Source organism: Erinaceus europaeus, chromosome 11, assembly GCF_950295315.1.
Source record: "Erinaceus europaeus chromosome 11, mEriEur2.1, whole genome shotgun sequence".
Taxonomy (NCBI): Eukaryota; Metazoa; Chordata; class Mammalia; order Eulipotyphla; family Erinaceidae; genus Erinaceus; species Erinaceus europaeus.
Genome location: NC_080172.1, coordinates 85,516,262 through 85,538,454, shown reverse-complemented (window position 1 = coordinate 85,538,454; position 22,193 = coordinate 85,516,262). Strand labels below are relative to the sequence as shown.

The 22,193-nt window shown below is 33.7% G+C and overlaps 1 protein-coding gene across 2 annotated transcripts in view; it reads left to right on the top strand.

Moving 5' to 3' along the window:
• Window positions 1-22,193, top strand: part of COL11A1 (collagen type XI alpha 1 chain) — a 188,587-nt gene that overhangs the window by 109,972 nt on the left and 56,422 nt on the right. For both annotated transcript variants that reach the window (XM_007532663.2, XM_007532666.2), the window contains exons 37-41: window positions 6,746-6,799; window positions 10,610-10,663; window positions 12,840-12,947; window positions 13,838-13,927; window positions 14,287-14,340. In XM_007532663.2, the coding sequence (XP_007532725.2) occupies window positions 6,746-6,799; window positions 10,610-10,663; window positions 12,840-12,947; window positions 13,838-13,927; window positions 14,287-14,340 (360 nt within the window). The remainder of the gene's footprint in view (window positions 1-6,745; window positions 6,800-10,609; window positions 10,664-12,839; window positions 12,948-13,837; window positions 13,928-14,286; window positions 14,341-22,193) is intronic.

The following is a 22,193-nucleotide window of genomic DNA, read 5'->3' as shown; positions in this document are numbered from 1 at the left end:
AACTTCAGTTTTCAATATTTAATCTATCAAAATTTTCCTTTTATCTCTCATATTCCCATGTATTTCTCAAAATATACCCTCCAAAACACTCTCCAAAATTCTATGTATGTATTTTTATTTAGCTTAATTCATTGGCTTGTCTTCATTATGCATTCTTCTTGGGAAATTCAATTATTTCTTCCTCAATGTGATAATGTTAAAATGTGTGAACCTCTAGTTTAACCTAGACAGCATCACCCAAACATAATATACATATGATTCTCGCAGCTATCATGTTAAATATGGAGTTATTTTTTATTTATTTATTGAGAGAGATAAGAAAGAGAGAACCAGATATCTCTCTGGCACACATTCTGCCAGGGATCAAACTCATGATTTCATGCTTGAGAGCTCAGTGATTTATTCACTGCACCATTTCCAAGATCACAAATATCAAGGTTTGATTCAATGGTTCTGGAGATTAAACATTACTGGTAAGTGTCAAGTTATGACAGTGCTGCCATGTCCATGGACCATAATCTGAGAACCAAGTTAGTAACTTTTATGAGTAAAAGTAAAGCCAATGTCATGTAAGTTTGATGTTCCTTCTGGGAAACTAAATACAGTTGAATTTTTCAGTGATGGGCTTAAAAATCATTTGTATTTTTATCATAGTCACACAGAATACATAAATTCAAGTTAGCCATGGCTGGTGGTTTACCTCTTATACTGGATGGATGTTTTACTTAGAGATATATTAATGCAGTTTTTTAGACTGAATATTCTAAACTAATTTTGAATAAATGTTTTTGACAAATAAATGTTTTTGAAGTCTTCTCATGAATAGGAGTTATATAAGACTTTACATGGTAATGTTTCAAAAATTGTACAGCTGTATTTTATAATTTCAAATAATTACAGTTAAATATAGTCTTACAAAGAAGAAGCCAAAGCCATATATTGAATAGCTAAAAGAAAATCTAAAATAAAAATTCAAATAGATGTTGAATCTGAAATTTTAAGCATTTAAGAAAGAATTTATAAATAAATATGTTCTCCAGTGTTTTATTTAGCTCAAATATTCTCACTATTAATCTTTAAATGTGAATTTTCATTGTGAGCTATAATAAAGTAAACATTAATTGAGTTTCAGGGAGCCGGGCAGTGGCACAACTGGTTTAGTGCACATGGTGCTAAGCATAAAGACCAGTTTAAGGATCCAGTTCCTCACCTGCAGGGGGTTCACTTCACAGGCAGTGAAGCAGGTCTGCAGGTGTCTATCTTTCTCTCCCCCTCTCTGTCTTTCCCTCCTCTCTCCATTTCTCTCTGTTCTATCCAACAATGACAGCAATAATAACAACAATAATAATAACAACAACTACAATAAACAGCAAGGGCAACAAAAGGGGGAAAATAAAATAAATAAATAAAAATATAAAAACATATAAATTGAGTTTCAAAGCAATTTCTTACTTTTTGAAATGATTTTTAGACACAAAATATTTCAAGATTAATTTTGCTTTATCACTGAATATAGCAAGAAAGCATTGATACTTATAACACAATGTTATCAAAGTACTAAAACAAATAGGCTAATATTGATACTACCGATATATAATTTAATTTCTATATTAGTTTTGTTCTAAATGTAAAATTAGGCCATGCAAACTCATGACACAAATCCATAAATGATATTAGCTTTAAAAAGATGTCAAAACACCTATAATGGCAGTCATTTCACAAAATCTGTAAATTTAATTTTTAAAATATTTATTTAATTTATTTATTCCCTTTTGTTGTCCTTGTTGTTTTATTGTTGTAGTTATTGTTGTTGTTGTTGTTGTTGGATAGGACGAGAGAAATGGAGAGAGGAGGGGAAGACAGAGAGGGGGAGAGAAAGATAGACACCTGCAGACCTGCTTCACCACCTGTGAAGCGACCCCCCTGCAGGTGGGGAGCCAGGGTTCGAACCGGGATCCTTATGCCGGTCCTTGTGCTTTGCGCCACCTGCGCTTAACCCGCTACGCTACAGCCCGACTCCCAAAATCTGTAAATTTAAACTCTCATGCTATAGCTTCAAACTTATACAGTAATATATGTTGTTTCTTTAAAAACTAAAAAGAAGTGTTACACATGTATAGCTTTTTTATAAGTATTCTGAAGCTTTTGCATAGATCATTGTTTGTTGTTTAGCAATACAATTCAGTAATATGTATAACGTCAACATTATACCACTTATATTGTACATATTGTTAGGATTTTTTTCACTGAAATAATTTAATTTTGTCGTCAAAGGAAAGCATTTGACCCATATTTCCACAGGCATTTTCAGTCTGTTCTCTTATGAATCTTTCAACAAGTTTTGGGCCATTGATCATGCATGCATTTTGTCTCTAAAAAGTAGTAGAAAAATGCTTAAATTTTAGAAGCATGCAGTCTAGTCAGAGAGACATGTCATTATTAGGAACATTGCTTTCACTGCTAAACAAAATGATTACCATACCCTGTTTCTCTGAAAAGTGAAAAATTAGAGCATGAAATGAAAATAGCTGTCATTTCTAGGATAGGAAGGTTTATGCAGTTAAGAGGGGGAAATACCTGAATTTAATTGATATTAGAAAGGGAAAAAATTGGTATTGGAGTAAACCCAAGGTATTTCTGCTAATTAATTGCTTTAGCATCATTGTAATTATGTATTGTATGAAAAGGGTTGGGTTGAATAAAATGGATAAAAACTCCATTGTAGCAAGGTGTATGGAAAGTAAGCTTTTTGGTTATAATCATAGTGAAATATTTTCAGGTTTAGAGTATAACACATATACTCAAAATCTGTATGATGTTAATAAACCAATATTACCACTATTTGAAGCATATTCAGAATCTACATATGGGTCACGTGCTCAGAATCCTAATATTTATGTTTTGTTAATCTCATGCCAGTATCAGCCTAGAGTTACCCCAATCAAGACAAATTTTTCATTTGACATTATTAAGATTGTAGCATGGGCAGCATGTGATTATGTGATACATATTTGTATAAAGAGGGCAAAAAGTAATCCAGGTCTCAGGGAAAGAGAAAACATCTTTAATATTTGTTAGAGTTGTCTTTTCATAAATTGTCTTGATACACTCATTTAGGTGAATTTGTTGATTCTGCCTTTCAAATCAACAGATTGCTCAGTGGACCCCTATTTTTATTACTATACTAATCATTTTGAAATTACTATCATAAAATTACTTGGGAATTAATCTACTTAGAGTGGAAAACAGTGTGAAGTAATTGTAATTATTTAAGATTAGTCACTTAATATTAGGAATATATACTTACATGAAGGAAAATGCTGTGAATTATTTCTATATTCCATTATCATTGATAACTCTGAATATTAAAAATGTTAAAATCCATGCTGTTTTCATTACAGGTTGATACCATTTATATTTGAGACCTTTGTTTTAAAGGGCTATAATATTTTGCCATATAAATGTAGTCTAGACTTCTCAAAATATCTAATATGATGAACTATTTTACTCTTACGTTTATAGATTGTAAATTAAAAAACAACATTGCCATCAGGGTTATTGCTGTGGTTAGGTGAAAACACTATGAATCCACTGCTCCCAGTAGCCATTATTTCTTCCCTCTATTTTAATTAGGATAGAGAGCAGTTGAGAGAGCAGTGGTGTACAGAGAGGGAGAGAAAAGAAAATACCTACAGGCCTGCTTCACCAGGGAGAGCAGGGGCTAGCTCATGGTGATATCTGTGCTCTACAGGGTAAGCCTCAACATGGCCCCCTGTTCATAGTTTTTTTTTTTTTTTTTAGAAAACATGTAAATGTATTAGCTTATAACAAAACATACAATTTAAAATGCATTTTAGTGTGGTGGAAAAGAACAAACCTAGTTCAGTTAGCCTTTACTTGTCACACAGGTTTTTTTTTTTTTAATTTTTAAAATTATCTTTATTAGATAGAGACAGCTAGAAATCAAGAAGGTAAGGATAGAGAGGGAGAGAGACATCAACAGTGCTGCTTCACCAGTTGCAAAGCTTTCTCCCTGTGGGTAGGCACTGGGGGCTTGAAGCCAGGCCCTTGAGCACTGTAACATGTGCGCTCAACCAGATTCACCACCATCCGGGCCCCACCTACAGTTTTCAACTAAAAATCTTACTACTGCACCTATTTGACAGTGTATTTATTCCCATAGGTATCAAAATAGTGATTCCTTGCCTTCCTTTCATGGAGTCATGGAGTCATGACACCTCCCATTTAGTACCTGACTTAGAACCTGGGCCATACATATGAAAATGCATGCACAGTATAAGAAATTTCTCTGGCCCAAATCTGGTTTGATTGTTTTAAAATATTAAATGTATAGGAGTCTACTAGCAATTAATTATTTTTGCATTTCATCTCTAAAATGAGTTTTTTTAAATTTTTTTATTTGTTTAAAAAAGGAGACATTAACAAAAACAATGGATAAGAGGGGTACAACGCCACACAGTTCCCACCACCAGATCTCCATATCCCATCTCCTCCTCTGATAGCTTTCCTGTTCGTTATCCCTCTGGGAATATGGACCCAGGTCATTGTGGGATGCAGAAGGTGGAAGGTCTGGCTTCTGTAATTGCATCCCCACTGAACATGGGTGTTGACTGGTCGATCCATATTCCCAGCCTGCCTCTCTCTTTCCCTAATAGGGTGGGGCTTAAACTAGGGCAAAATATATATCTGAAAGCAAAAGTACACAATAGTCTGCAGTGAGTCAGTATAAAGATCCTAATGAAATAGTATCTAATTAGACTTAGATACCCTCCTCACCTACTTCCTGTTACTGTTCTCTCACTCACTCCAAAGCTAACCTTATCAAAGCAAGAACTGCAAAAGCTGAATAAGGGCAAGAGACTGGCATACTTTAATGATGACTCTTTAGTCACTATTAGGCCACCCCATCAGCTGGGCCACTATTCGGGGAATCCTGAGATTCCCAAACAAACATGATGGGCCTAGACTTCAAATAAATCCCTCTCTCCATTGTTACAGGTCATCTCTATCAGGAACAAACAAAAAGACCCCTTTGTGGGCCCCCCATAGGACCTTGCCCTCAACTTGGATCAACAATGGTAGAGAATGTTCCATCCTCCGAAGGGAGGATGGACAACATGTTCTATGCTACACCTGAGGAAGATGGGTCGATATTGGGTCAGCTTGGAATGTTCCTACTCATGACCACAAAATGTGAGCTCAGATCTACAGGGATGCAGAGATTACATAGGCTCTTAAGCTGAATATGGGCCTCAGACCAAATCAAATCGATGGGGTTTACAGTCAACAATATTTATTTCCCTTCCCCATAAAATGAGGTCTTTTATAACTAGTGCTTAATAAACAGATTTGTAATGTAAGAATTTCATAGAATGAGACACAAAAATGTCTAAGGCTCTTTGAAAACCATTCCATTGTGTATCTTTCTGGGAAGATAGCACTGCATTAACCAAGTTGATCCTGAAAAATATGAGTAAATCATCCAGCAAGCACTTATTTTGTGATATGTTCTAATAACGGTGTTTAATTTGAGCTGGTAATTAACTAAACAACCAATATATCAATAAAGGTGAGATCAGAAGACGAAGCTGAAAATAGACTCTATTAGAAGGAGCAAAGACTTACTCCTAAGGTATTTTAACTAAACTAGAAAAATGTCTTATTCAAGTGGATGGAAGTTACCAGTGAAAATGATTTCACTTAAAAAAGAAGCCTTTTTGATCAAGTTAAAATTACAAAATTGATGCTTGAAAATAGTGTTACATGACATACCTGTTTAAATAAATACTTTAATTTTCTTATCATGAAACATATATCTCTTGTCATTAAAATGTTATTAAAATTATCTTTTCATTATCCAAGAGGGTGGGACTATTTCTGCCTATACCTATTAAATGTTTTAAAATTCAAACTTGATTTGTAATGCTTCCTGAGGAGGATGAATAATCAATAGATGGTTAAAAGAAGCAATCTATTTCTATTAAGCATCTACAACATAGGATCCTCACAGGGTTGTTTATTTTAAGTACTTAGTTAATTGCTTAATTTATTTCTTCAGTCATGAAAAAGAAAGCACCCTTTACAGAAAGTGATTGCATAGTAGCTATGCACTAGTGCTTAATAAATATGTTTCCCAGAGGATATTTAAGTAAGCCTAAGGGGAAACATTGGTCCTGATGATTTCCTATGTTAAGTGCGGCATCTTGTTTCCTTTTCTTGAAGAAACCAAGTGGTAAACTGTTATTTTTTTTAAAGAGTTTGTGCTATATACTTTTATAAATAAGATGTTCAGATCACCACTAAAGGACACTGTCTTTCACTGTTATTAGCTCTTAATGCACAAATTGAATTAGGAATAAAATATCTAAGAGATGAAGAAATATGTATTATTTCAATTACAGAATAACTAACATATCTACAAAAATTAAAATACAGAAATATTAATATGCTTTTTAAAAGGTAGAGGCCAAAAAGTAACTTAAGTCTTAGAATTGTACGGTTGTCTTAGTTGTGAAATTTTGATAAAAACATGCACATATATATATACTTAGGTATATATATATTTATATTTAGGTATATATATTTATATATTTAATACAGTCATTCTACCATATATTAAATCAAAAAGCAGTACATTTCTCAATCTAATAAAAGAGTAGTTTTTAACATAACACTGAGACTTTAAAAAATTGCAGCATATGATGTTTAATATTTATGATTTTAGGGACCACCTGGGAAGGATGGACTGCCAGGTCACCCTGGACAACGTGGAGAGACAGTAAGTGACCCCATTCCTTCAGTTAAATAACCATAAATTATATGACACTTAAACAAAGAGCAAAAACAGCAAGTGAGTGGTATGGATCATCTATATAGTATTTTCTCCTGGTAAAATTATTTAAAGAATTTACATACTGATTTAATGTCTTCTGTAAGATCAATAGTGATTTTTCCCTAGCCAGGATTCTTTTTTCTCACCTTGTTCTGTGCTTAAATTTAGAAGATAGTCTTGCACAAATGTAAGAATCTAGAACATCAAAAAAAAAGAATCTAGAACATCTATGTTTTGCTGTATATGTATTCTTGATAAAGAAATTCTTTTATCTCATTAAAGATCTGCCATCAGTCAGAAACTCTTCTTGAATTAGTACCTTAGTGTTACAATTTACACTTCAAAGCTTCATAAGTATTGCCTTGTTTGGACTGGAGACTCAGGGTACCCAAAATATTATTCAGAAAGAATAGAATTCTCTGTCTAACTGAGACCCTACAGGTGTCATTTTACTGTCTAGCACCATCATAGAAGTGAGAGCAGGCCAACAAAAAGGTTCTTTCTTCAAGTAAAGGATTCTTTTATAAACAAGGTTTACAAAACATCAGGAATTTCAGATACAAAAGGTAGGTTTCTGTGTGGGAATCAGATCAAACATTTGGGTGAATGATTAAAGAAGCAAAGGATATGCCAACTGAATCTAAAGATAATTCACTTCTGTTCATATCCTCTCCCCACTTTTGGATTGGGTCATTCACTTTTTTGTTGCTAAGTTTAGTGAGCTCTTTATAGATATTTTGGTTAGTAGACTCTTGACTGATGCAATTCTGTGAAGAATCTGTTTGGGTGATGGTTTCTTTTGCTGTGCAGAAGCTTTTCAATTTGATGTAGTCCCAATGCTTTGATTTTGTTTTAGTCTTTTTTGCAATTGGGTTTGTATTATCAAGATGTCCTTGAGGTTTAGATGGGAAAGATTTCTACCGATAGTTTCCTCCAAATATTTGATAATTTCTGGTTTAGGATCCAGATCCTTGATCCATTTGGATTTTGTTTCTGGTGAGACAAAGTGATTCAGTTTCATTTTTCTGCATATTTCAACTCAGTTATCCCAGCACCATTTATTGAAGAGAGCCTCTTTTCTCCATAGATTACTTTGGGCCCCCTTATCAAATATTAGTTATCTGTGGGGTTGTCTGCAGATTTTTTATTTTATTATATGATAACATTAAGCAGCAGGCTTTATTCTAAGAACATATTTTCTTAAATAAAGAATATTTGTAAGATTCCTACCATTGAATTTATTAGGTATTATCAGACCTATTGAAATTTCCCAAGTATAAAATATACAGTTAATACCATATTCTTTCAAATTTATCCCCTACTCTGATGTGCCATCACCCACCTTATTCCCCCCACCCTCAGAATGTATGAGTCTAGGATGCAATTTTTTTTCCTTAATACCCTTAATTAAACCCTGCATTTTCATGAATAATAATTTTTCTAATAATTTTATGTATGATACTTTTTCTCTCATGGGTTCAAATGGGAAAATAAGATTTTTTCTAAGACTTTGGTTATTGAATCCAAGGGATAAACCCAGGATCTCATGCATGAAAGCTGTGCATTCTAATAGTGACCTACATTCCTGGCCCCGAGATGTTATTTGATTATTATTGTTGTTGTTGTTGTTGTTTAGAATTGTATGCATGCAAACTTAGTGCTTAGAAATTGGAAGAAAATAATCCAACCAGCAGGAATCAGCTCTGTAAAAATATTTGGTACATAATTTTTTCGGGCAAAGTTTGAGAGTATCAGCATGAATAGATTTAGGATACATTTTCAAAACAATGAGCTAATTAGAGTGGCAGGCTGGAACTAGATTGTAGAGAATTGGTAGTAGACACGGCATAATAATATACACCTAGTCATGAGTTGATTAAGGTTGGTTCTGAGACATAAATACTATAAGAAATGTTGTCAAGTGACTTGAATTATGAACCTGATTTAAAAATAATAATCAAGGGAAGTGGGGAATACAGTTTAGATTAAGACAGGCTCACTAGGCAAGAGTTTCTGAGATGAGTTTTATTTCAGTAGAATTAAATTGAGTTTGAAGTCTAATATATAACCTGGGACCTGAAGGACTATGTTATCAAAGGGAGCAAGCACAGGAGGAAAAACCAAAGGAAAGTCTTCATTTAGACAACTTCGTGTTGAGAGTAAAGAAGACAAAGTAGGAGTTGCAGTCGGAAATATCAAGTAGGCACTGAAAGGATTCTCAGGCTCAGTACACATTTGAGTTTGAGTAATGGTTGCAAAGAATTTGTCAGAACATTTATATCAATTGTAATCAGGAAGGCTATTAATATAATCTAGGTAGTAAGTATGGTGTGAGACCAAATCCTGTGAACAAATTAGATACAAATAACAGCAAGGGTGCTGAGAGCTCACCCAGTAGAATATCCAAATTACCATGCACAAGGACCAGACGAGGTACAAGCACCAGACCACCACATAGAGGCTCCAACAAGGATTAATTTTCATGAATGAAGTAGTGATGACTGTGGTTCTTCTTCTCACTCTCTCTCTTCCTCTCTGCCCTTTAGCCCTCTACCCAAATTAGAAACTAGTCTGAGAGACATGGAATCAGCAGGCATGGAGCCCTAGTAATAGCCGTGGGTGGCACAAATAAATAATAATTATAATAAGTTGTTAACTTTTGGTGGGAAAGAACAGATAGAGATGGTACATGCACACATTATGTATACATATTTGACTATATGTGCATATATCTGTATGTGCTTGTATGGATTTCCCAATCAGCAAGATGCTGAAAGTTCAAATTAAGCAGTCAGGAGCCACTTAGCTTACTTGAAACATGCTGTACTTATTCTTTATTTCCCTTGAATTTTGATATGTTTTGCTACTTGGAGTGATAGCTCAAATAAAGCCCCAATGGCCTCAAGATATGATGTATTTTTTAAAAATAGGGAATATTTGAATTTAGTGCAAATCAATTAAAACTAAATATACAGATGTATTCCTTTTTTCATAAATTTTGCCCATATAAGTAGAGTTATCTGGAATGTTGTCATATTAATGTGGCATTATCTGTTCCTGCCCTTTGCATTCTATTCTTACAGTGATTAAAATGTTTATAAACTATTTGCATTAATTCATTTTCAGAAAGTTTTTAACTCTATTTTTTGTGTTTATCTTACAAGTGTAAGTTTTTTTAATATATATTTTTTATTTTTTATTAGGAAGACACAGAGAGAAAAACAAAAGCAATGTTCTGCTCTGGCTTAATGTAGTGCTGGAGATTGAACCTAGAACAACATGAGCCTCAGGCATGAAAGTTGTTTGCATAACCATTATGTTCTCTCCCCAGCCTATAGCTATAAATTAACACACATGAGAAAGTGTTCTTGCCATTATATTACTATTAGGATATTCATTCAGTCAGAGTGAACAGCCCAATAATATAGGGGAACAGGAATTTCAGAATATATGCCCAAATTCTTTGTTAGTGATTTTATATTACCCATATATATTGGATTTTGTTTTAAGATCTATATTATATGCAAGGTACATTTGCAACTACATTATTTTAACTTTCAAAAGAAGATTCCAAAGAGAATTCCCAGGAAAACTGGGATATAACAATTCATGTTTGAGTATCTAACCAGAAGTATTTCTAGCCAAAGCAAAATGACTTTCTTTTAATGTGAGCTGTTCAATTATTTCACAGAAATTTTAATTCACCCTTTGTGTCATATGTTGTTTTCACAGAATGTGTTTTTTTTTTCCCCTTAGGGCTTTCAAGGGAAAACTGGTCCTCCAGGGCCGGGTGGTGTTGTTGGACCACAGGTAATCCCATTATTTTCTGTGTATATTTTAATTTTTTCTATATTATATAAATCTTGTTTTATTATTTTTTAAAATGATATATCTTGTCCTTCAGATTCCATTTAAATACATGTAACTGGTAATGTCAAATAAACTTCAGCAAACTGTTACTTACCATCAGTTATTTTTTAATTTCCTCTATGAATTAAGGATATAATAAAATAAATAATGAAAATAAATTTAAAAATTTACATAAAGATAACATGAAAGCCTAACCATAGGACCATCTGCCGAAAACAACAGAAAATGTTTTTAAAGAAGCTGGTGGTTATTATCTTTTCTTAGAATGTCAGACGGCAAAATGACTTCAAGTTCCTGTGTATAAATTAAATTTGAAAGTTTAATAAATGAAAAGTATAGAGCTTTCAACACAACTTCCTCCTATAATGTTAATGTTTGCAATGGATTACAAGTTTTCTTAAGATTTTTGTGTATATAACTGTGACTTCCATCAACAATAAAATATTAGTTTATAATCTTTGTATATCAATATAACATCACAACAAAACAGATGACAGAGTCTCAGGTATTGTAATTGTTTATCATTATAATTTTAAGTATATCACTAAGTTGCTTCTTCCAAAAATTGAGCTTATTATTCTACCTTAGACAAAATTCACAATTTTTCTCTAAATTTTTTAACTGAAAACATTTATTTCCTACTACTGAAATATCCATAAACTGAAATGATATTAAGTGCAACTATTTCAGATCCTCAAACTTTTTCAAAATGGATTTCTCTTAATGTAGACATCTGGTTTCTTAATCCTATTTATTTATTTGTTGTGCTTTTTCTCTCTCTTGACTTTACAGGATAATAGTGGCAAGCATTTAACTCTGTTTGCATCTTCATTTAATTATTTTTCTTTATCATCTTTAAAAATATGATTGCCTATTTCAAATGTAATCAAATTTTCATGTCAGAACAAAAGAAATAATTTAATAGGAATTGTATTGATTGCACTACTTGCTATTCACACCTTTATTCCTGTGGTCCCATGTGAATCATGGCTTACTTTTTGTCTCACTAGACATAAAATAGGATCAATTTTGTATTTCATACTTTTAAGTTTTGTTGATCAGATATTTAAATGAAAATTTCTTCTTAGGATGATGTTACACATTCATAACTTGGAGACTTTTAGGATATATAGTTAAAGAAATGTAAACCACAAATGTAATCTTCAATTTGGAGCAAGGTTGTTTTTACTGAATATCTAGACGTGAGAATCTGTTCCCATTTTAGAAAAATATCAGAAAATGATATCCCACAAGTAAACTCATGCATTCTACTATTTAACAATCCTAACATCTGGTAACTTTTGCTTTATGTATAGCTTTAATTTAAATCCTTCGTTTTTCTCTATTCTAAGTGGAAATAGAGAACAACTGGTCACCATTCTCTATTTACATTTGAAAGCTCATTAAGCTCTAGCACCACAGAACAGCACCACTCAGGGGACACATAAATGACCTGACATTTTTCTCTTTGGCATTTGCAGCATTTTAAGACAGCAGGCTATTTGTTATAGCCTCCAGCTGGGAGGAACTGCCAGCCCAAACTCATGGCTTTCAGAATACCACTACCACATTCTCTAGATTTTGTCAAATGAATATAGATTAGCATTAAGGAGATCTCCATTCATGGAAATTCCAGAGGGGAACCACTTTTGCTTTGGGGGGGGGGGAGGGTTCCAGGGATTCTGCACTTATTATCAAGCAATGACTTATTGAGTAACTACCAATGTGATACCAATGTCTCTTTAACTTCTAAGCTCATTTGACATCCTATCTAAGAGAGACTGAGACAAAAGTATAATTTAAAAATACATGTTTTTCAATTGTTTTTAACAATCCTTGGACTTGTCACACTCAGAAGCACTTCTGTTAGGAACAACGGAAACATTTCTTTTTACTTTAAGTATGTGAAGTACCCCCTCATGCACTCAGACTCTAGCCAGAATTACACACATGTCTACCTCCTTTCATTACTTTATATGAAGTACTGTGTTGGACATCAAGAATATGAATGAGAATAAATACACTTTTGTTAAAGCAAGTAATATTCATTTTGGTTTTGTGTTCTCTATCAAAAATTAAAGAACAGTCTAGTGAGGTTTTTGTTTATCTTATTTAGGGACCAACTGGTGAAACCGGTCCTATAGGTGAACGAGGACATCCTGGCCCTCCTGGACCTCCTGGAGAACAAGGTCTTCCTGGTGCTGCAGGAAAAGAGGGTGCAAAGGTACAACATGCTCAAGGAATTCTCTTTCTTAAAAAAAATTAATATGATTACTTATTTACTGGATAGAGACATCCAGAAATTGAAATGAAGGCATTTATATGCACTTCAAAAAATATAAGGAGTAGGGACTGGGAGATAGCATAATGGTTATGCACAAGGCATTCATTCATAAGCTCTGAACTCCCAGGTTCAATCCCAGCACCACAGTAAGCAGGAAGTGAGCAGTGCTGTGGTGTCTCTCTAGCTCTCTCATTAAATAACTAAATAAAATAGTGTGTGTGTGTGTGTGTGTGTGTGTGTGTGTGTGTGTGTGCGCGCGCGCATAGCAGCAGCAGCAGCAGCAGAAGAGCTGGAGAGATAGTTCACCAAGTAGGGTGGCTGGATTGTTAAGTGTGTAAGTCAGATGCTTGCTAGCACCTCGTGGAAGCTCCAACAACAATGGAAGAAACTCTGGTGCTTTGGTGTATCCACATCTCTGTTTCTCTATTTCAGTGAAAGAAAAAAAATTGACTAGAGTGGTTAGTAACTAATGCATGAGCCCTCCAGATCTACTGGAATAAAAAATATGTCTATGTGTTAATTTTAATAGCACCCACCCACACAATATTGTATTAGGATTTAATAGCATGAAGTTTGATGTCATTTTAATATTGTTTGTAGGCATGTATAGAAACTTCTTTCTATAATATGTATCCACGGTGATCCAGGAGGTGGTGCAGTGATAAAACTTTGCACTCTCAAGCTTGAGGCCCGTAGTACAATCCCGGCAGCACATGTGCCAGAGTGATATCTGCTTCTTTCTCTCTCCTCCTATTTTTCTCATAAATAAATAAGTCTTTAAAAAATAAAAAAATACATAATAATATGCATCCACATATTGTATTCTTTAGGGTGACCCAGGCCCTCAAGGGATCTCAGGGAAAGATGGACCCGCTGGACTTCGTGGTTTCCCAGGTGAAAGAGGTCTTCCTGGAGCTCAGGTATAATAAACGAAGTAGATCATTTTTCTCAGGTCTAAACAATGTAAAAGTTCATGAGTAATTAAGGAGAAATGTGAAAGGGCAGGGGAGACCATATAGTAGTTATGCAAAAGACATTCATGCCTGAGGCCCTGGGGTTTCAGGTTCAATCCTCAACCCCACCATAAACCAGGGCTGAGTAGTGTCTGATCTTTCTCCCTGTGTCCATTTTCTCTGTATCTCTTACTCATTTAAAAAAATGAATAAAAGTATTTTAAGGAGAAATGTATAAGCGTATACATTATTACAGTATATACCAATATGTATTTATCACTCAACTTCTGTTCCGCTTTTCATTTCCTTTGTTTTTTACTCCCCAGGGTGCACCTGGACTAAAAGGAGGGGAAGGTCCCCAGGGCCCACCAGGTCCAATTGTAAGTATGATTATAATAAATAGCCATGCTATCCATGCTCGCAAATTATAGCTCCTCCTGCATTAGTTTCATGCTGTGATCCCACTGTGTGTGCAGGAGAAAATAAACATGTCAATCAAATCAGTCAATGTCTAGTTTCTACTAATTGTATGTCTCAGTGAGTGCAGAAACAGAAAAGAGCGTAGAAGATTAGCAAAATTTCGTCCTGCACTGCTGCTAAAAGGTGAAAGAAGACTCCATTGTCCCTTGCAATAACTGAGGAAATAAATCATCATCTGTCTAAGTTTTGATATTTGATAAATCTTGTATTTTTTAGTGTTTGTATAAATCTCTAAGCATGAATAGATGATGAATTTTATATATTTTCCTGATGAATTTTATTCAATACAACATTAAAAGAATTGAGATAAATAAGATAAAACCAATTCTATCTAATCAATCTACCTTCTCCTCAGAAATCAATTGAATAGCCTTCAGTTTACTAGAGTCATCTTGACTCTTAATTGACTCGGAAAGTTTACCAAGACAGCTTTATTTACTTCTTCTCAATTTAGTTTATTTCAAGAATCAAAAACATTTCAAAATTGCCTTTGACTCTGTCTGATATATTCAAGTCATATTCATTCCACCTCAAAATATTTGCTTAACTGATTCTTGGCTTTTCTTAATGTCTTGTTTCCTTGCTTAATGATGACTTCTCTCCATTTTCTTACTCTTTGGAGCCAATTTTGTCCAAAAATTGTAGAATTATGAACTTTAAAACTGATTTCTGATTTTTGTTTACAGAAATAGAATTAAAAATGGAAAATAATAAGGAATTGCTTTTGTTATATGGCTGTTTCGTCTTTTCAAATAGAACTTACTATAAGAAAGAGAGTACATGTAAACTGCTGAAGAGGTGTCTCAATGGGTTAGAATTGCATGTGAGAAGCACTGGGTTCTGTGCTCCAGTGGAGTGATGGACTAGCCTTTTTCCTATATAAAAAGATTTGTGAAATAGGCATTTCTTGCAAAGAAGCTATTGTTCACCAAGAAAGATATATATGAAATAACATGACAACTAAGTGATATAGTGAAAGAGCACAAAGACAAGATGAAAAGGAAAATTATTATTATTATTACTAATGGAAAATATTAGTATTACCAATGGAATATGCTGAACTTGGACTTTTAAAAAAGAATTATATAGGGGGGCCAAGCGATAGCACAGCAGGTTAAGCCACATGGCATAAAGTACAAGGACAGATATAAGGATACTGGTTCGAGAAGTAGGTCTGCAGGTGTCTATCTTTCTCTCACCCTCTCTGCCTTCCTCTCCTCTCTCGATTTCTCTCTGTCCTATCCAACAACGGCATCAATAAAACTGCAACAATAGAGAAAAAGGGCAACAAAAGGGAATAAATAAATAAATAAATATTAAAGAAATGTTTCTTTACTAAGTGGATAGGCAGCAGCAAAAAGAGATGGAAGGCAGGGCAGGATTTTTCTCACAAGTTGAACATAAACTGAGTAAACATGTCATATTAAGATAAACATACAATCTTTTCATTACAAAACATATTTGCAGATTGCATCGACCATGCTTATGGAACAAAATCAAGGAAAATGTATTTCTTAAGTAACTTCTCCCTGGTATATTTTGTTTTTAATCTGGAACCACTCATTATCAATAGCTATTTCTTTGAAAATAAGGTTATAATGATGCTAATGTATTTAGCTTAAGCTTTCTATTCTTACATTTTTTCCCCTGGGCAAGTTATGAGAGTTGATGTGGAGAAAGCATATGAGAAGGAATTAGACATATATTCAGGCAAATTCTGATATTTCATAATTATGCAGTAAATATAATTTTTAAAATTTTAATCCCTTACTTGAGACTCCTGTTTCATAACAGTCCCCTAATAATTCTGATTCTCTTCTTTATAGTCTGTTATTTTATGTTGTTGACTTTTCATTGTATTCATCTTTTTATTATATTTTCTCACTTTTATTTTTTCTAGATGTTAGTTTCAAGAACCTTGGTTTTTTTTCCACTAGTTTTTCTTTTTCACTTTGCTTTTCTCAAACAACAAAACAGATAACTCTTTAGAAGGATTATACCCACTGACTAACTAGGTCCTATATTATACTTTTAAGCACATTTTCTCTACTGGAAACCAGGTAGATTGCAATGTGCTATGCTTGTTTGCTTGTTTCCTTGTTTGTCATTGCTGCCAAACATTTTTCAGATAGAAAGAGATATAGAAAGGAAAAGACACAACAGCACCAAAGCTTCTTCTATATAGTAGGGGTGGGCTTGAACCTGGGTCCCCTGGATAGCAAATCAAGTTCTCTATCCCTTCAGAAAGCTATTTTAATTCACCACTAGGGATAAACAAAGTATAGAGATAGTGCTAGGGATCAATAATAAGATTGACATATTGTACAGCTTGAATTTCTTCCTTCACATTTTTGCTTTCAATTTTAATAGTGCTCCATAGCTGTGTGTCTCAGCTGATCCAGTCTTAAAGATAAATCTGGAAAGTCAGAAATAACTCAAACTAACTTTGTCATGAAGGTCAAATTGCTCTTAAAAAGAAAGAGGCATAAGGGCCAAAGAATAGAGCAAGCCTGTGATCATCCCCTAGGATTGGCATCTAGCCCTAAGTTCCCACTTGCAGGTGGGAAAGCTTCACAAGTGGTGAAGCAGTGCTGCAGGTAACTAGCTCGCTCTCTCTCTCTCTCTCTCCTTCCCTCCCTCCTGCCACCCTTCCCTCCTCTCTCTCCTCTTTTTTAAAATATTTTATTTATTTATTTACTTATTAGATAGAGACAGAGAGAAACTGAGAAAGGAAGGGAGATGGAGAGAGACAGAGAGACACACCTGCAGCCCTGTTTCACCACTTGTGAAGCTTCCGCCTTGCAGGTGGAGACCAGGGGCTTGAACCTGGATCCTTGAGCACTGTAATGTATGCACTTAATCAGGTGCACCACCACCTGCCCCCTCCTTCTCTATCTCCCCTTTTGGTCTCTATATCTGTCTCTATCAAATAAATAGACATTAAAAATTTTTAAATGAAAGAAGCAAATATTATTAACATTCCACTTTTATCACTCTAGTCCATATGATTTTTTTATATTTATGTTTCTCTTCTACGGGACTGTCTTTTAACAGAGTGACTGGGAGTTGATGTCTCTATTTCCCACTTCCATTTGTTTTGCACATACTTCTCAGTATGTAAAACATCAAGTAAAAATGTTGGAGAAAATGAAATGTTCTCTTTCATGTGAAGAGTTAAATAGTCCCTGTTTCTATTGCTTCAGACTATAGATGTATTTTGGTTACTTGTTTCTTTAGTATTTTTTAAGTTTTAGAAGTAACTGCAGAAGGGGATAAAACTAGCAAAGTTTTAAAAAATAACAAATAGAGAAATGTATTTTCATATATTGATAAAATTTGTCATAACTAGGACTTCAGTGCTCTGGGCCAACATTTTCAGACAGACAGTGATGGAGAGAGAGGGAAAGACATCACCACACTGAAGCTTCCTTATGTGATAGGGACTAGTCTCACACCAGAGTTATGCACATGGCCAAGCAGACACACTCCTAAGTGAATTACTCTGCCAATATATTTAAATGTGTGTGTGTGTGTGTGTGTGTGTGTGTGTGTGTGTGTGTGTGTGTTAAGCAAGTAGAAGTTCACCTTTCTGCTTACATTTTCAAAATTAGACTTTTGGTTTAAGATTTAGCATGAAAACAGTATAATACATCATGCTATCATGATGATAACTCATATAGTTCAACTCATTACCTTTAGAAAACATTTTATTTGCCACATATGATTGATCTTTTAATTACATATTAGGGGAATGATATGTCTGTATGGCTTACTTTCTTTCTCTGTGCAAATTTTCCAGTTAAGTACTTCTTTTTTTTTTTTAGTATTTATTTATTCCCTTTTGTTGCCCTTGTTGTATTGTTGTAGTTATTATTGACGCCGTTGTTGCTGGATAGGACAGAGAGAAATGGTGAGAGGAGGGGAAGACAGTGGGGGGAGAGAAAGATAGACACCTGCAGACCTGCCTCACTGCCTGTGAAGCAACTCCACTGCAGGTGGGGAGCCAGGGACTCGAACCGGGATACTTACGCTGATCCTTGTGCTTGGCACTAGGTGCGCTTAAGCCACCTGACTCCCTAGTTTACTTCTGATCTGGAAACTGTTCATCTGCTTTAGTTAAATGAGTATTCAATTTACATTGACATGAAAGATACTTATTTTTGGGGAAAATATATCATTTTAACCATATAATTTTCTCCCCATCATTGAACCTTCTAGACCTCGGTTTTGCTTATAAAATTTACCCTTCCTACAGTTGTTTGAGATTGTTTATCTTTTTGAAACAAAGTTGTTTTTATTATCAGTCTAGGCATTTTTCAGTCTGAGTTGAAGACATTGTTCAAAAAACTTTAGATATGTCAGTACATTAAACATTAGGGAAATCTGATGAATATCCATTTATCTTCTTATTTTGACAAGGAAAATGAATGATAGAGGACTTGGTGAATTCACTCACAATGATAAGCAAGTAGAATTCAGTGTTTGAAGGCAAAAGAAAACACTCCACCAACACATGTATTTAGAATCTGCTGTGTTTGTCAGTAAACATACTGGATATCAATATAAAAGACAAGCAAAAATCCTACATCTGTGGAGCTAATCATCATCCATTTAAACCCTTTAGTATTTGCTTTATATGAAATTATTTATCTAGCAACTATAAAGTTCTCTGTGTGTTTTACTATAACTAGTAATACAACAGTGCCATAATTTCAGTATAAATATTTACCTTTTATGGAAAATATGTGTCTGCAATATAATTTTCTCAAGGGCTGACACATACTTAAATGCATTCTGGATATACAGTCAGTGTCACAAGAGAGTAGAGTCTCACTATATTTTTGTTGAAAGTGTAATATCGAGTTTAAATTTTCATTTTTCTTTCAAAGAAGAGCTCTCCAGTGATATAGTTGGGATTAAAGAATTCATAAGTCTTATTCCTTTAAAAGCTGGTCTGGGAACGTCTAAATCAAATTTGCAAGTTTGTAATAACATTTGCTTAATCGGTAGATATCACCAGAGATTTTCATCTTTCATTTATAAACGTTTAAAGTAAAATCCTGAGAGCATCCTGTTATTAAAAATATCTAGCCGTATAGGTATTTGAAAACCTAATGAAAAAGGAAATTGCAACTATACTTTAGGGCTTAAATGTATATAGAAAAAAAATCTACTTCTTGTTTACTTCTGCTGTTGCTAAATTAATGATTTGTGACAAGATCATGAGTAATATTTTAACTACAGGAAAGTAATGTGATTTATTATTAACTTTAAAGCAGTTTGTACACGCAAGATGGCAATTTGAAATGTAATCTTATGACTGCTCCAAGGAAGAAATTAAAATAGTTAAGTTTTGTATTACAAAATATATACACTTAAAACCCTGTTTTTTGAAATATTTTTTCCTTTTTTATTATTGGAGGGATTAATAGTTTACGGTAATTAAAGTTTTGATACATGTGTAAAATTTTTCTCAATTTTCTGCTGCAAAACACTAATTTATCATTCCAACTATGTGCATGTACTTTATAGACAAAGTTATAGCCTCATTAATGATAGAAATAGTACAGAATTCAAACCACACAAATGAATACCTTAATTTTCAGTTTTTACATTTAATATTGTTTATACTACCTAGTGCATACAAAAATATCTTATGACCTGGAAATATAGCAAGCAAAGAGGGCATTTATAAAGTAAATTTTTTCTTAGTGTGATGATTAATTTAATTTTAAATTTTATTAGGAATATAATATTGATTTATATAATTGTAATATAACATGGTTATAATTCTGCACCATTACCACAACCAGAGTTCTGTGTCCCCATTCCCTCCATTGAAACTGCGGTAATTCTCTCAAGGTTGCAGATAAGAGTTGACTATTAGTTATATAACTATCTGTCTATATTTGTACATATTTGCCTTTTTTTTTTCCTTTGGATCGGCCAAGGCATATTTTTTATATGCCAAGTACTGTGTTAATTCATTTAGAAAAATATGGTAGAAAAAGTAAATTACTGTAGTATATTAAGTAAAGATTAACTCAAGATGACTCATGCTTTATATTATCAAGACAGTACAACTTTTTGAAAAGTGTTGTATACTTGGACCTCAAGTGTGACTGGAATTTTAATAGTACAAGAAAATATTTAAAATCTTTCAAGTCAGAAGTAGGTGTGATAAAAAATTCAGAGTTTAAAAAGCAAGCATTATTGTATTAACTAGATAGTAAGACATTTCAGAAGGAAAAATTATCATACTATATCCAGATACATAACTAGTTCTCCATCAGAAAGATGCACTAATCCAATTTGTAACAGTTCTTCATATGTAAAAAAAAATTTACAGCTTTTAAAATCATAAAGTGCCCAAAGAACTAACTTATAGTTAGAACTTATGAAACAAGGATAGAGTGAAAGTTAGACTGAAAGTGTTGTACTGCACCAAACCAAAGGACTCTAGGGGAGAAGGGGAAGGAGAAAGTAGATAGGGTAATGGGTCCTGGGGCATGATGGTAATAATGGACCTAAGTTTGGGATGAGAGTGTTCTGCAGTCACTTATCATGGGTGCCCTTGTGTCAACAACTTTATTATAAGGCATTAACCTCTAAATAAAATTATTTAAAAGAAATCAGTGAGGGAACATGACGGAAAGAAACCCTGTAGTGACGAATGATTTTAAACGGTTCTCAAAACTGAAAAAAAGTGCTTATATATTGAAAGAAAAATAAGGGGGCCAGCAGATGACTCACTTGGTAGTGCATTTGTGCTAGCACGTGTAAGGACCCCGGTTTTAGCCCTGGAATACCACATTGGAAAGTCTGCAGAAAGGAAGCTTCACAAATGTTAGAGCCATGCTGTAGTGTCTCTTTTTTCTCTTCCTCTCTCTCCTTCTATTTCTTCTTGTAAAATAATATTTTGTCTCTAAAAACATCTATCAAAAAGAAAAAAATATATATGGCTGCCGGATGCAGTGGAATTGTGTAGGCACTGAGTCCCAGTAAAAAACGCTGGTGGCAAAATAAATAAAATTAAAAACTCAGATAAATTAATAAATGGCTTAAGTGTGTAAATGTTTGAATAAGAGACATTACATTTGCCATCAATTCCTCTTTCTAATTTTGTTTTTCACTATTGTCGTTCACTATGAACCTGTTTTGGTGGAAGTGGCCTTAAGTGGCTGTATTTTAAATATTTATTTCCTCTTTTGTTGTCCTTGTAATAAAGGTTATTGCTGGGATTTGGAAAGTGCATAATGATGCCACTTTTTCCTTCTCTTTCTATATTTTCTGATAGAGACAGAAGTAGAAAAGGAGAGATATACAGAGAGTAGAGTCATTTAAGCACTGCTCTACCACTCAAAAACTTCTCCTCCCCCACCACCCCCCTCTCATGTAGGAATTTAGAGCTTGAGCCCAGGTTAGCATGATTGATAATATGATCGTTCCACTGGGTGTAGCACTGCCTCGGTCTCTATTGTCATCATTGTTATTGTTTTTATGTTCATGTGTGATTAATTTTCTAACAATATTAGAACAAAGTCAGAAATTCATATTTGCATAGTACAATGATTTTTAATTATAAAGTATATTGTTAAAAATGAAATATTAAAGTATTATATTTTCCAACTTCTATATAAATTATTTATTTTAAGTTTTAAAGTTACATTATTACCTAAACATTTAAATTATTACAGAAGCTACTAGTAATTACATTTCCTAGCATTCCATATTTAGTTAAATGGAATAAAGT